At 42.7% G+C, this 14,965-nt stretch overlaps 1 protein-coding gene across 1 annotated transcript in view; it reads left to right on the top strand.

Moving 5' to 3' along the window:
• The window catches only part of LOC138516409 (EF-hand calcium-binding domain-containing protein 6-like), a 697,038-nt gene that overhangs the window by 139,524 nt on the left and 542,549 nt on the right, over nt 1-14,965 (top strand). Inside the window, exon 4 of the mRNA XM_069631506.1 lies at nt 1,846-1,946. Coding sequence (XP_069487607.1) covers nt 1,846-1,946 — 101 coding nt within the window. The remainder of the gene's footprint in view (nt 1-1,845; nt 1,947-14,965) is intronic.

Raw genomic sequence — 14,965 nt, 5'->3', positions numbered from 1 at the left:
TAGAAGCAAATGGTGTCACCACAACGTCCGTCGATCTCTGAAATCACTCTCATTTGCCTAGCTTATGAGTTCTATCCGCTGTGAATGGTTCCCCGGACAGCACCAATAGATATTCAGGTCTATGGTGTTCATTTCACCTGACTGAGTCACTACTGGGACGCTTTCAGAGATGCTGCAGCCCGTATTCCGTGAGGGTATTGCTCGACTAATCTGGCTCCAAATGTTGCTCGCCCTTGGTGGATGTCCACAGCCGGCCTCCATTTTGCAATTGCCATCCTTAGGCTTCTAACAGGGCCTCTATTTCACCTCACACGACTTCTCTGACATGCCGCACTGCTAACCTGCTAGACCCCACATTCTGGATTCTCTTTTTAAGCGAGTGCGCTGCGGCTGCCTCTCTCCATAGCATAGAGATACCGGGTCCAAATCCTGCCTTTTGAAGGAACTGTGAGCTTTGGTTCACCAAGGCCTACACTCTTTGCAATCAGGCAGTCAACCTCCACGGGGATTTGAATGTGTGCTGCTGCCCTGCCCTCCTGCTTTTCAGGCTCCTGCGCTTGGTGCTTCACCACCCGGATTCACCGCACAACCAATACAATGTATGTGCACCAATGATTTCTTATGGGCTCGATTTTTGTTTGCTGCAATCATACAAAGAAAAGGACCAGCACCTATCAGCAAGTGAAGAGGTGGGGCCATCTTGTAGGTCTAAAGTACTGCTTTAAATTGGCAGCTTAAATTGACAGCTCTATTATTATTATTATTATTAACAATATCACTGCTAATCTGCTTTTCTGTTTCCTGTTTTTTTCATCCATCGGCCATCATCACTTACGGGAGGTTTACTGGTACTCGCTGTTCCAGAGAGTAGCATAGTGCAAAATGGTATGGTTCTCTGCGTACTGGTGAGCAATTTACTCTTGCACACTTCGCGTATGCGCAACATGTGCAGTGAGTCTATGAGTGACGCACATCTGCAGAGCGTTTTGCACATGGATTTTTTGTGATTTATATGCTTTGGTCAATTTCGGAAATTTTCCAGGCACCGATTTGTGCTTTATCTCATTTTGTCACAGTATAGACCTTTGTGAGCAAGGCACAAGGTTCACAAATGGCACACTTGTGAGACTACAGAAAGCACCCTGTACTCATGCAAAGGAAGAGAGCACATACCTGGCTCACAAACTCTGATCTTCCCTGAACTGTACGGCATGTGGCTGAGCTTGATGTCCGAACAGTGGGTTGTATTCGATCGCGGCGGATCCGGGGAGCGGGGTGCATGTACATTGCAAAGCGTTGGGTTTCAGGAGTCTATGGGGGTCATTATAGGTTTGCCGATGTCCCGCTGGTAATTTCAGGATACTATAGGCGGCTTAAAAGGAGGTAAATCCCCATTCCATGAAGTCCCAGGATTGCTCGTATAATCGGCACTGGTAATACTGGTGCCGGTAATACAGCATTCTTTTGACCCCCACAGCAATAACAGATTTACTGGCCCTTTTACCAGCATTATTACTGCACCGCCAAACCTATAATGACCCACTATGTATTGCATGGTCAAGTGGGAAGTGCTCTCTCTCCTCCACAGATGTCCGAGACTTCCGTGTTGGGACATGCACGATGGGGATCCGATTCTTTGAAGGAAAACCCAACAGAATTGTTGCTTATCTATCGATTGCAAACTGACCATATTAGAACGGATGTATATTAACCATGGCCATGTGTTCTATAGCATGAGGGCAGGTGGTGGGGGGGTTTAGTGGTCCGCGTAGAAGCCACGGTTACAGAGAGCTTGATCCACAAAGTAGCCATTCACCACATCTAAATTCTTATGTTTTCTTTCAGCTGGAGTACATTTTCCGTGAAAAGATGCGGTCTGGTGGATATTTTGCCCTAAGGCAGTTGTTTAAAAACAATGACCCGGAAGGGAAAGCGCAGGCTAACAGGTATGGATATAATGGTGTCAAAGGTAAAAGAAACCGCTCTTAGGGTATCGACATTGTAAAGCCGGGGGCTTCCAGGTGGATGCAGTCAATGTGTTGGCTGGGTTCGCATTTAACAAATATTCTATGAAGTTTTACGGCACAACTTAGTAAACATGAAAAAGTATCAGCAGGAATGAATGGCTGTTGTTACATATGTATCTATAGTGAGAAAACTATGACTAGGAGCAGCTGACATTTCTGCTCATGTTGAAGTAATCCTTACAGATCCCACGCCTTACCATTCCGGGGGTGGATCCTGCATCATAGTCAACCAAAATCATACCTAAACTTTTTTTATTTTGACGAGCAATTGAGGTGAGTGCTTGAAGTCCAGTGATGTCACAGGGGTTTCATGATATGGGAATGAGGACCCCGCCCTGGTACCCTAAGGAACAAGGACATCCATTCATCCTGAGAGAGGCAGCATTTGGGTAGATCACATCTACCATAAACAAGAATCCCTTGAGGTACAGACAACATGCATACAATAAATACTGTAGAAGATGCTTGCATAGACCTGACACTGACACAAAGTCACATCCTTTACTCAAGGGAGAGTAAAGGTAGCGGCAGAGACTGATGAAGATTATGGAATATACTTTACTCTCATAAGTATGCATCAACCTCAGGGTCCTCTTTGAAAGTGACCACAAACTCCAGCAGTTCATCATCTGAAATACCACAGTGGCTAGGATGAAGCTCATAAACATCTGGAAAATCCACCCGTGCTATACTTATACCGCCACCAAAACCCTACTCTCTACCCTTGTGTGTACTCATCCTTACTACAGTGGAAGCCTACTCATGAGCCTACCACTCTACTCCTTTATTCCTCATTATAGAATACTGTACTTTGCTACTCACACCCTCTACATCCTCCCCGTCCCTCTTCCACTTCCTCGCCCAGCCACTGCCCCGGTATTAACTGCCCCTCTTCAAACTCCTCCTCCTCATCTGTTATGGCTAACACCATTGCACGATAACCCACCCCTTGCATTCTTCTCTCAGAAGCACTTGTCATCCTATCTGCCCCCTTTGCTCACCACACTGCCTCTCGCTTCACCTCTTTCTCTCTGCTGGTGCTCTTTTCACTTAAACACCCTACCCCAGAAATCAAGAACATTCTCACTGTCCAAGATTTGAAATCAGCTTAAAACCCTCTCTTCTCAGCCTGAAAAATGCTCCTCTGCAGTCAAAGAGCCACAATACTCCTCCCCGACCCCAGCGCTAGCTTATCTTTAATTGCATATCACTGCCAATATTGTTTCTCTCCTTTAAATAGTTGCTCCGTGACCTGCCGATTAGTCTGAACCGTCCCAGTTCTATGCACCAATCCTCCTCCTCTCACAGCTCTTATCCTGGCCATCTCTACTCTTTAGCCCTTAACCATATAAAGTCAACCTTTTACAGGTGTTCTCTCTACTGTTTAGCTAATTGCGTAAAGTGTTTCCGGTGGACGCACACTTCCCCTCTCTCAAAAGAAGGCAAATACAAAATAAAAATATATTTTTAGACTGTAGGATTGTTATGATAGTTTCTACACTTTGTAACCCCCTAAATTCACTAACAAGGTGCCGGGCAAGGAGATGGACATGTGAGGAAGGAGCCTGTTGGGGAAGACGGATGTAGCAAGGAAGGGTAGCGTGTCATTGCGGTGCAATAAGGTTCCACTGATTGAAGAAGATGGACATGCCAGGAAGGAACCCATTGAGAAGATCAATGTAGCAAGAAAGGGTAGCGTGTCATTGCGGTACAATAAGGTTCCACTCATTGATATTAGGCATAGTTGGTCATGAAAGAGTCTTGGTAAACGCTGAGGGAGCTATCCTTTGCTATACAAATACATTACACTATTTACTGTTCGGCAAAGGGGTACTGTGCAATTCTAAACACCCAGTGGACTGGAGCACTGCTGGTGGCTTGCTCTTGTGTCCCCAGCAGATCCTCCTGTGCTGTGATCACTGACTCCTACCCGCATGCTGGGAATCTGAGAGGAGGCTTCAGTCCCTGACCTTCCAGCTATGCCACTTGCATGTGGCTAAGAGTCCGGGATGCACGTGGCCAATGCAGTGGACGCCATGGGCCAGTGTCCACGGATGTTGACTTGCCTGTGGATTGCAGTTCTGACTACTGCTCCTGGAACACTGATGGGCATCTGTCCTTGTGCAGTGCCATTGCACTACTTTGGACTCTGCTTTTGGGATATGGTGTCTTATTGACCCTGCTTCCATTCTCAGCAGCTTCATTAAATTCAAGGACCCCCGGCTCTAAATGTGCACCCCAATGTTTTACACACCCTGCCCTTTGCATGTCCTCCGGAAATACCCCCTAGAAACACAAGGCTCGAACTGTAATGTTTTAGAACACTTCAGCTGAAGGACATATTTGTATTCGTTTATAGCAGGGCATGATGTTTCGAAAAGAATCACAAATATAAGAAGAGTGCAGAATTTGGCTTAATCCTGTGCTGGGGTGATTTACAACCGGTGAGAAGTAGTTTGAAGGAAGTGACGATATTGTGAACATTATTTACATCGAACGTAGACTTGTATACAGTCGGGGATAGGAGCAGTTTTAGGGGGAATAGGAGCAGCTAAAGTGGGGAGGAGGTTGTCCTTGGTTAGAGCAGGTTCTGCTTGCAGGGAGAGGAGAAGAGCGTTTTAGTGCAGTGGAAATCTGCAGGGAACGAGTTTGACATTATTTAGTAGTTTACGCCACGCAGCAGTTGCCATGGAGGTGATACGTTGATGGAGATTGAGATCACTTTGGAAGAGCACCCTAAGTTTGCAGGCCCTCGGAAATGGCGTTTAGGCACTCAGGGGTAATAGAGGTGGGAGGGGGAAGGCTTGATATGCCCGGGAATTGTACCTTCACCTCTCCATAGTGCACCACCTTAATTCATGGTGGAACATTACTCTAGAAATGTAAAATAAAGTGCATTCTCAATTTTTTAATTTATGAATATTCAAAAATACAAAAATACATTTGCAAGGAACTCTGGGTTGGTCTCAATACGTGACCTAGGGGAACCCAGACATGGACCCCTTGCTTACGGTGCTCTGAGAGGCAAGCTCCACCTCACTGATGAGGCCAAACAAGGCTGAAACATGTGTCTGGGCTTACTGTTGTTACTCTTGTCCAAAGGAGGTTTGCCTGGCATTTCGGTGCTGGACTGCTCTTGTGGGCGGGGCAAAGACTGATATGCAAATGGGTTTTCTTCCTTTGTGAAAAGTACAGTGAGCAAAAAGCGATGGTTGAGAACTCTCAAAGTGGTTAAAACCACTGAACAGGTTATCATGCCATGTTATTTCTAGAGAGGGGCGCTTGCTACCATTTTTGTAATCTATGAATATTATTTAGGATGTCTTTGAGTAGTTAGAGTCCCACCTTATCAGATAACATTGGATTACTTATTTAAAAATATGGAAGTTTAACAAGACAAGTTAAAACGCCGGATTAAAGACTGTTCAGTGCTGTTCAAAGAGTAGGTTTTCCATTAAACAGCACTGTTTTCCAAAAGATATTTTAGTTCCCCTACTGCACCTGTTCACCTAACTAGGCACCAGCAGCTCAGGGAAGCAGTTGCAAAAGGGTGGTTCAAATGCAGAAAATTCCCAGAGGAGCTCAGCAACCATGTAAGAGGGGCCCAGTCTCCGCAACACCCCAGGAATCTCTATCGGTTTGCTGGCAGGGCGCAATGACTGCTCAAGTATCAGCCTCAGGGATGTGTCCTCAGCAGGGAAACTCTCCACTGAAAGCCACCCCAGGGTTTTAGGGCGTCATTGTAAATTGAATGGTAATTGCATGCAGGGGACCACCTACACTTGCACTTATGTGTTGCCTGTCCCGTGGATGCCATTTCATACACTCCCAAAGTGGAGTGTAAAAACTAAGAGTAAATGAAGATGAAATCGCCTTTACTCGTCACTTTTACTCTCCGCTTTGGGGGAAATAAAGCACTGCCTGCCAATACGCTTTGCAGACAGTGTTTTATAAGGCATTTCAACCGAATCCCCCTGCTCATTGGCAGGTGCTAATGAGAGGCATGTTCTATTGGAATTCTTTGGTTGTACGTCTGCATGGAAATCTCATGCAGGCGTAAAAGAAACTGCTCTCCTGGGACGGAGGTGGAAAGTAAAGTGGAGATGCCATCTCTGCGTTGCTGCCCTCCTACACCTCAGGACAGCAGTAAAATGAGGTGGAGCGTAAACGGAAAGTATACACTGATTTTGTGCTTTCCCCTTTTATTCTCCACTTCAGTGGAAAAGGACCCCTACGTGTCTTCAAGTTACCTGGATGTGTCATCAGTGTCACACACTTATCCCTTCTACAAAACCGGCTGTTCTTGGCTGAGGGGCCGCCTTTGGGCACACTGCTGCTTACATTGATGGCTTGCAGCCTAAAGGATTCCATCCCAACTCCTCAGTGCAGTGAGGCGGCCTTATTGTGGCATCCAGAACATAAACATTGTTTACTTTCTCTCCAGGGCCAGAAATAACATATTTACTCCATGAATTCAGTCCATCCCACTCCCCTGACTTTTTGTTAAAAACAGCACCCAACTCTCACGCGCTGCACTCTTGGATCAGTCCACCTTCTGGGTTTATATTTCAGAAATTATAATTCAGGAATTTACCTCTAGTACCATAAATAGTCACAGTAGGTATTTAAAGACTACATACCTACCAGCAATGCCAGAGCACACTTGTGGGCCCCTTACACACCCAACACTGCTCGATCTCTATCTTATAATACTCCCAAACCGCCTTGGAATCCCAGTGCGTATATTATCATAACACATAATCTTCTGTGCTTTTTTTCAAAAAGATAGTCTATGAGTAAACTGTATGCATGTCAATCATGCACTAGGTTCATACGCTGCTGTTAAATATGAATAACCGGCTGTGACAGCGCCTTGATGGCTCAGGGCTGTTGCACGCTTTATAAATGAAATAAAATGAATAAAATATAGTGGAGGAACATGCATCCATACTAATTCAAGCACTAAGCCCTTCTTAACTCCATTTGCTGTTTCTGCAAACACCTTTCCTTCTTCCCCTCCTCTTACGTCCCCCTTGTTCATGCTATTCTACCCAGCAGACTAAGGTTTGATGACCCAGATTGAGCTCAATATGCCTTGGGCAAGGATTTAGCCCTTAGAAACTACTACGGTTGTGATTTGGTGCAGTACACAAGCAGAGTAACATAATGTCAGGTAGGCCCAAAAGCCTGCAACGAGTAAAAATCAATCCAAGGAGCAAAAGCAAAAATAAGTGCACAAGGTTTCAATAATATCAAAAGTTTATTACATGCAGTTTCCGCTGGGAATAAAAGACAAGCCTCATTCAGCACATCAACATTAAATGGCAGTATATAGAGAGAAGAAGACATGACATGATTTTGACATTGTTTCAGCCACTTGTGAATGCTTGTACATTGATTGGTTCGCAATTTAAATCCCCTACATAAGTTTATACATTACTGTGCCCTATTAGCTTAAACCTTCCCCTCCTGACCAGATCCATACCATCCATCTAATCATGTCCTAATGCCCAAATTAGGTGACGTCCCACATTTTTATTGGTTGACTGGTGATACAATTTGTTACTCGCAAACACCTTCTCCATTGGTTGTGGTGTCTCATGGAGTGCGTCATCCTTTATTCTTGACCAATCTCATTGTGGTGCTGCCAGTGTTACAGTGAAGAAATGAATACCTCATCCTGTTTCCATGCAACCAGAATTGCTGCCGTCCCCTGATGGTTCTCATCCTTACAACTGCACAACTAACAGTTTAATTTGTGACTTCTCATTGGACACATGTTGCACTTTCGTGTGTGTGTGTGTGTGTGTGTGTAGTTACAATATTTAACTGTATTATTGTTCCTTGCTTGAGGCCTGAGAACTAGCTGCACCCTTCCTTCCTGACCAATCCCTGCACAGCTTTACACCCTGTTTTCCTAGGGCACTGGCCTTGTTCGTGCAACGTCTAAAATGGGCATGAATTAATTATATTTCACTGTGAGGAAAAATCCATGTGCTTCTGTGGCATAATAATTCTAAATTGCCCAGGAAGTTGCTTCTGTGATGTGGTCTATATTTATATATGTGCAATCTAAATTATTATGCAATTAATGGGCAGTAAAACATATTTGTACTGTTCTTTGAAGCTACTACCGGTGACATTACGAAAAGAAAGCTTTTCCACTACTTATGGTGCCCTCCGCACCTTTCTCTGCTTATACATGTGTGTCAAACCTAAAGCACTACTGCACAATATTTGCCTACTGCGTTATGTCACATGGGCTATGCTCGCAATGTGCATTTCTGCTATATTTTGCTGCCGTATATTTCTACATGGCATGCTCCCAGAAACATATCTCTCGCCCTTGCTCCTCACATAGAGTAGGAAGGGTGTACCTGTAATTAAGGCCACTGACATTTTAATAGCCTGTCATCCAATATATGGGGATGTTCTTAATTTGTACTTCCTCGCACGTTTGGGGTGTAGGAATTGCATCCCAACAATAACATATAATAAGGTATGGGCATGATTGGGGCCAATACCCAGTTTGTGATGAGCATCATTTTATCATTGATAAACACTGAATGATAGTGTATGAATTAAGAAGTTAATTTCCCAAAATGTAAATTTTAGGAGTGGTTCTCATGTAGGACATCTTCTTCTATAGTGGTAATTTGATATTAATATGGCTTCAAATCCAGCCAAATGTGTGGAAGCTTCACTCAGGACTTTGCATCCACTGTCCTGTGCATGCCAAACTACTCCTTGGAGTTGTATATTGCCATATATTTAAACACGTACTGGCAAAGACACTAGTCCTGGCTTTTGCATTGTTTAACGTGTGGCTCTTTGTGTATGTTTAGTGTGTGTGTGTGTGTGTGTGTGCATGCAGTGTGGCAGTGTATGGCTAGTGTGCAGATGTGTGCATTTTGTGGGTGTACATGAAGTGTCTGTGGGTGTGTACAATGGGAGTGTGGATGCGCAGTGTGGACATGTAGTGCAGTGTGTATGTGCAGTGCAGTATGTGGATTCATTTCAAGCATGTGACGGCATGTTCTGCATGATAGTTCATGTGCTGTGTGAGCATGTATGCGCTGTGTGATGGGTGTATCTGCAGAGTGTGGGTGTATGTAGAGTGTGTGGTTATATACAAAGTGCGTGCATGCAGATTGTAAGGGCACAGGTGCATTGTGTGGGTGCATGCCCTGTGTGTGGACATATGTGAGGGTGCATATGTGCAGTGTGTGTGTGAATGTGTAGTGTGTGGGTGTATGTGCACTGTATGGTTGTATGTGTAGAGTGATAGTGTATGTGCCGTCTGTGAGTGTATATGCAGTGTGAAGCTGTTTCTTCCTCGTGTTTTTTTCATACAACAGAACAAACCTCATTGCAAGCAAAAATAATCTAGTCCCATTCAGAAGTTATGGATTTATTAATATGGAAAATGTCCTGTAACATTAAACTTTCAAAAGCTTCTGGCAAGATTGCTTCACAGCAGCTAAGTGGCCTCATTTTGTGGGTGGCACAATGAGCCAGGGTTTACATTTTAGTTAACAGCACCTTACATGTCTGGACAGAAGTATGTTCATCGGTCAGATGTTATATCGCCAGCCATTTACATCGTCACTTATATATCATTATTATTATTATTATTATTATTATTATTATTATTATTATTATCTTTATTGTTTTTGTTTTTTTTACAACCCTTTACAAAATCTTTTTTCTTTTTCATAAGAATCAATCATTTACAAGTTTCTAAAACACACATTTTCAATCAATTCAATACTAGTATAAAATACACTTTTTCCTTAAGAGTTGGTCATTTTTGATTTTCTAAAACGCAATTTTCTGAACAATTCAAAACCAACATTAAATACATTTTTCCTTAAGAATCAATCATTTACAAGTTACTAAAACACAACTTTCAAATCAATACAAAATCAACATTAAATATCCGTCTCCTTTAAAGCAATAATTTACAAGTTACTAAAACACAACTTTCAAATCAATACAAAATCAACATTAAATATCCGTCTCCTTTAAAGCAATAATTTACAAGTTACTAAAACACAACTTTCAAATCAAAACAATACCAACCTTAAATCTATTTTTTAGAACATAATAGTATACTAGAAACTATACCACATTTAAAACCTTAAACATCTAATCATTTCATTTTTTCTTTTTATACTTTTAAAAGCTTTTTAGATGGCAACATTTGTCATGATATCTATGTGTACTCAGCTATTTATGAAATTATTACGATAATCTAGATTGAACTCAGGTTTCAGTAAACATCGCATACTATTCTCAGAAATTCACTGATGCGTATTTTCAGTATCGTTGAGTTTCCATGCATCATCTCATACCATAAATTTTCCCTATTAACATTCGAAGTATCATTTACAAACTTGGAAAAGTATTCTATTTGTGGTTTCAATAAATTAGGGCATATCAGTAACAGATGTATTAGCGTTTCTTTCGTTCCTGATATTTCACAGTATCTACAGGTTTTAAAAGTCACATCATTATTCGTTCTGATACTCTGTATTTCATAGGTATTCAGTACATTGAATCTAAATCTCATCGTAAAATTGCGGAAAGATCTAGAGGGATATTTCATTAAGTATTTTTCCGGAACTGCTATAGTGTTGAATTTAATATCACCACGTTGTTCTCTAGCCAATCATAAGCTTTTATTAATTCTTTTACCTTCTGGGGATTTTTCAGTAGGGTCTCGTTTGTAAGGCCTAGATCCCGTAGTTTCGAATCACATATTTCTTTTAGTTCTTTCATGAAAACACCCTCTAGGTCATTTCCTAAACATTGATACATTGTATTATTTTTACCAAGGATACATTTTCGCAATAATAGCATCTTTTTCCGATATACAATACTTTTCAGTGACGTTAGGCCCAATTCATATCTTATTGCTTCTATTGGTAGACATTTTGGTAGATGTATCAAAACTTTACGCCATATACAAGCTTCAACTGTTTTCAACTGTGGTATCAGATTATTTGAACAAAGTTCAAGACCATAAGTCAGTCTTGGAATGGCTTTAGTGCGATAAAAAAGAATACATGCGCTTAATGTGAACTTGCCATATTTCTTTTCATATATCATCAGACTCTAAGCTTGCCAGCAATTATTTACATTGCAGGATTAGTTTCTGCAAAGCAAAAATAACAATTTGGTGAAGGTTATTTTGTGAGCAACCAATTTTATCTAAAATAATGATTTTATGATTAGACACTGTGCCTCCATGTTCATTTAATAGATTAAAAATCAAAATAAAAAGTAGGATAGTCATTATTTAGTAAAACAAAAATTCTGATAACAATCTAACCGCAGTCAATAAGCTATTCATGCTCAAGCACAAGCAGATTTTAGCGAAGAGGTAAAAAATATGATGATGTGAAACAAGAAGTTGTAATTATTGAAGATGTAAGGGATGCAGTGGTCATTTTGGTGATGTAAGTGGGGGATAGAGGTTAGATTTCTAGGCACAATCCTATAATGGGAAGGCAACACTACCAACCCAAGAAAGCCTAGTGCTGCTGCCTGAACGCTCTGAATAGGTGCAACACATGGCATAGGGCTACTTGCTAACTATGCCACTTGTGGATGTCCTTAGGGAAACACTCTTGCAAGAAATGAGCACTGCACATTGTGTGTAATATAAAGTGATCTTGAGTAGCACAACGTATGCTGTGTTGACTAGGTCCTGTAAGAAGGGTCAGGGAAGTTATTAGGAGGAAGAGCGGGGCAAGATCCGAAACCTGAAGTGCTTTGAGTGCTGACCACAAGAACTGGAGTTCTGTGGGATGTTATATTTCTAGGTGAGTTGCAGTGAGGGCATTTGTGGGTATTTCTACCCAGAAGGCACTTAGTTTACTTTTAACAAGGTCGTTCCTGAGTACAAGGATGGGCCAAGAGTTGGTGAAGGGCTAGGTATTACAAGCTGGTGGGGAAGGTGCTGTTAATAAGTGTGTAAAGGGGAAAGCAAGCTGGTGTTCACAGAAATGTGTGATTAGCTAGTCAGTGTGTATAGTATAAGGCAGGAAGAGGAATAGTGACCAGGTAAGTGAGGGGTACAAACATTCTAGAAGGGACATAAATAGGCCATAAAAACACGACCAGGCATGATAAGTCATGGCAATAGGTAAATGGCATAAAGAAGCATTAAAAGGCCTCCTCCAGGCGAACTATGCACGCTGTGGCCTGCTCCGCATACTCCTGCCACTATCTTGTGCAGACAACTCATATTTTCACTTTCTCACTTCACCACTGTAAAACTCTCTCTTTCTCTCTTTCTCTCTTTCTCTCTCTCTCTCTCTCTCTCTCTCTCTCCTTCACCTTTCCTAATATGTGGGGATAAAATATCCCATAGCATGATGCTCTAGAGGTTTTCTTAGAGCGGATGTGCGTTCTATTGCTTGCAGGTCAGGTGTGTATATAGGATATATAAAAAGCCCAATACCACACTTCACCTCATTGTGTGATATGGGGTAAACAGCTCAGTGCCTCTGTTGTCATATTTGCAAAAAGTAGCAACAATTGAACAAGTGCCATTAGATGCTTTTGAAAAATGGTTGAACATTTACTTCACTTTAAACCCTAGTTTTAGAGGGAGGGAGGGGTGGAAGGAGCAATAGAGGGAGGGAGGGAAGGATGGAAAACGAGCATGCGTTGCCTGTGTTAGAGCAGAAGAAAGAAAATATGAGAGATGAGGGGGGAAGTTCGCTCGATAGAGAGAAAAGAAAGCTAAAGATAGTTTGAGGGTATGAGCAAGAGGTAGGGAGAAGATAGGTGACACAGTGTAGAGGAGGTCCCAGACATGGCCTGCACCCCTCCCCCTCATTTTGAGGTATCAGGAGCGTACTCACCAAGGTATGTGACGTATGAAGAGCAAATGAACCTACAAAGAGCTGAACTGGGACTCTGCCCAGTCACATCAGATCCATACCGGTTGAAGCACCCATAACCAGACAACCCTGGGCAGCACGGTACCCTATTAGACAGCCATACCAGCCGCTGATACGAAATGAGGAGTACCTACACACGGTCCACGAAGAGACCCCAAAAGCCTTAATGGAAGGCCAGTGGAAATGACACAAGGGCCTGAACAGACCCGTGAATGAATAAAAGTAGCTATCGAAGATAACACGCCAGTGTGAGTAACTACGAAAATGAATGGAATAGACACAGAGAGGAGACAATGTTACAAAGTGAGGAAACAGTGCAACGAGACAAAATGGAAGCAACCGTCCTGTTGAACGTGTGTAAATAGGCTTCAAACGCAAGATGCTAAGAAATCGATACTGCTTGCAATGCTTAGTAGAAGATAGAGCGGCAAGCGCCAACCATATACCTACCTCAATAAGGCACATTATACAAGTGTGACTCCATTTTGTAAAAGCAGAAATGTACCCAGGCGGCCAGAGGCCTGACAGGCCAAGTTTTGAAACCCAGCCAAAGGCAAGAGAAGGAGCGGAATCGAAACTCAACAAAGAGCGGCTTAAGTCCTAGGAAATCGAGGTCAACCAAAGAAGGGGAGGAGAGCGTCAGCTCACAAGACTCCAACTTCAGAGCATACCAGCCTGCCTCATGAAGGTCAAGATAAGGGGGGCCCATGCAGGTGGCTAGACTGACACAGAATTAAATGCACTAAAAGCTGGAAACTGAAGCAGATTCATGGTGAACTAACACTTGACCAGCCAGGCGCGAAGAAGTACCATCGCCTGATGTCATCCAGGACCCGAGGGTGCCATAACTTTTCCCGATAAGAGACTACAGTTTCGAGGCCATCCTTAGCCAACTAATTGACATGTCACCCTAAAACACTGATTGATGGAAGGGAGGCAGGGTGAAACTTGGGACACCAGGCACAGGGGTGTCCATTCTGCATGCTGCTAAGTAAAAGTGGAAATTTATGTCTAGGGGTGTAACCTGCCCAATCACAATGGACTAAGTTATCTGGAGTCCTATAGATATTGTAACCAATTGGACGTCGTAGTTATAGTGACGTCTATCACGCGTGATGTACAGGGATGGGCGTAGACGCCCACCCGATAAGAGTTATCCAATCCGCATGCCCTATTATCATATACAGATATAACACCTATACTTAAGTTACCTTTCCTAACCATTTATATTGCATGATGATTTTTGTAAAGTTAGACGTCAATGATGACGAGTTTTATGCATAAAAGTTGCTGTTCAACTGAAGTTCGAGGAAGTCGGAACGAGATAGGTGATCGCAATGCTGCTGATTTCCATTTGGTTCTCTGTTTGATGTAATTGACATTAAACAGACTTCCATTTGCCAACTTACTGAGTCCTCATTATTGAGTCGTGTTGGAGTAAGTGAATCCTGCACCCGCTATCCTCACATGGTGCAGTTATCTCATCTTACAAGTTCTGGAGGGTGAGCGCTGACCTATGGGCCCGTCAGTAACTTCTTCCCCTCCTGAACACTTGGTAGCAGAGGATGGTTTCGGCCATCGATTATTGATTATTGATTTATAGTTATAAGACACCTTTAGACCAACGGCACAAAGTAACTCCAGGCCATCGGTAAAATCACGAGTCCTTTCGCCATTCCGGCTGAGTAGACTGAGAAGCTCCCCATGGACAATGATAGAGTAATAATCCAAAAATCTGCAGTGGGTCTGAAGGAACCCGCCTTTCCAAGCATAACCCTTCTCATTCCCATGGGCAGGGGATCGGACGAAAACCTTAAAAGCAGGAAGAGGAAGGGGCAGTGATCCCGAAGTTCTAGAGAGCAAAAGATGCGATTGGTGAGTGAAACAACAAACTCGTTACTTTGGCAAATGTCGTGTAGGCATTAGAGTAAGTCATGGAAAGGTAACGGAGGGTGGCGGAAAAAAAATAAAATAAAGTAGTTAGCAGTAGAGAAGACTGTATATATCTAGGGGGTTAATGACTCG

This window comes from Ambystoma mexicanum, chromosome 6q (genome assembly GCF_040938575.1).
Source record: "Ambystoma mexicanum isolate Mex_15411 chromosome 6q, UKY_AmexF1_1, whole genome shotgun sequence".
Taxonomy (NCBI): domain Eukaryota; kingdom Metazoa; phylum Chordata; class Amphibia; order Caudata; family Ambystomatidae; genus Ambystoma; species Ambystoma mexicanum.
Note: the sequence above shows the minus strand (reverse complement) of the source record. Positions and strands in the feature narration are given on the sequence as shown.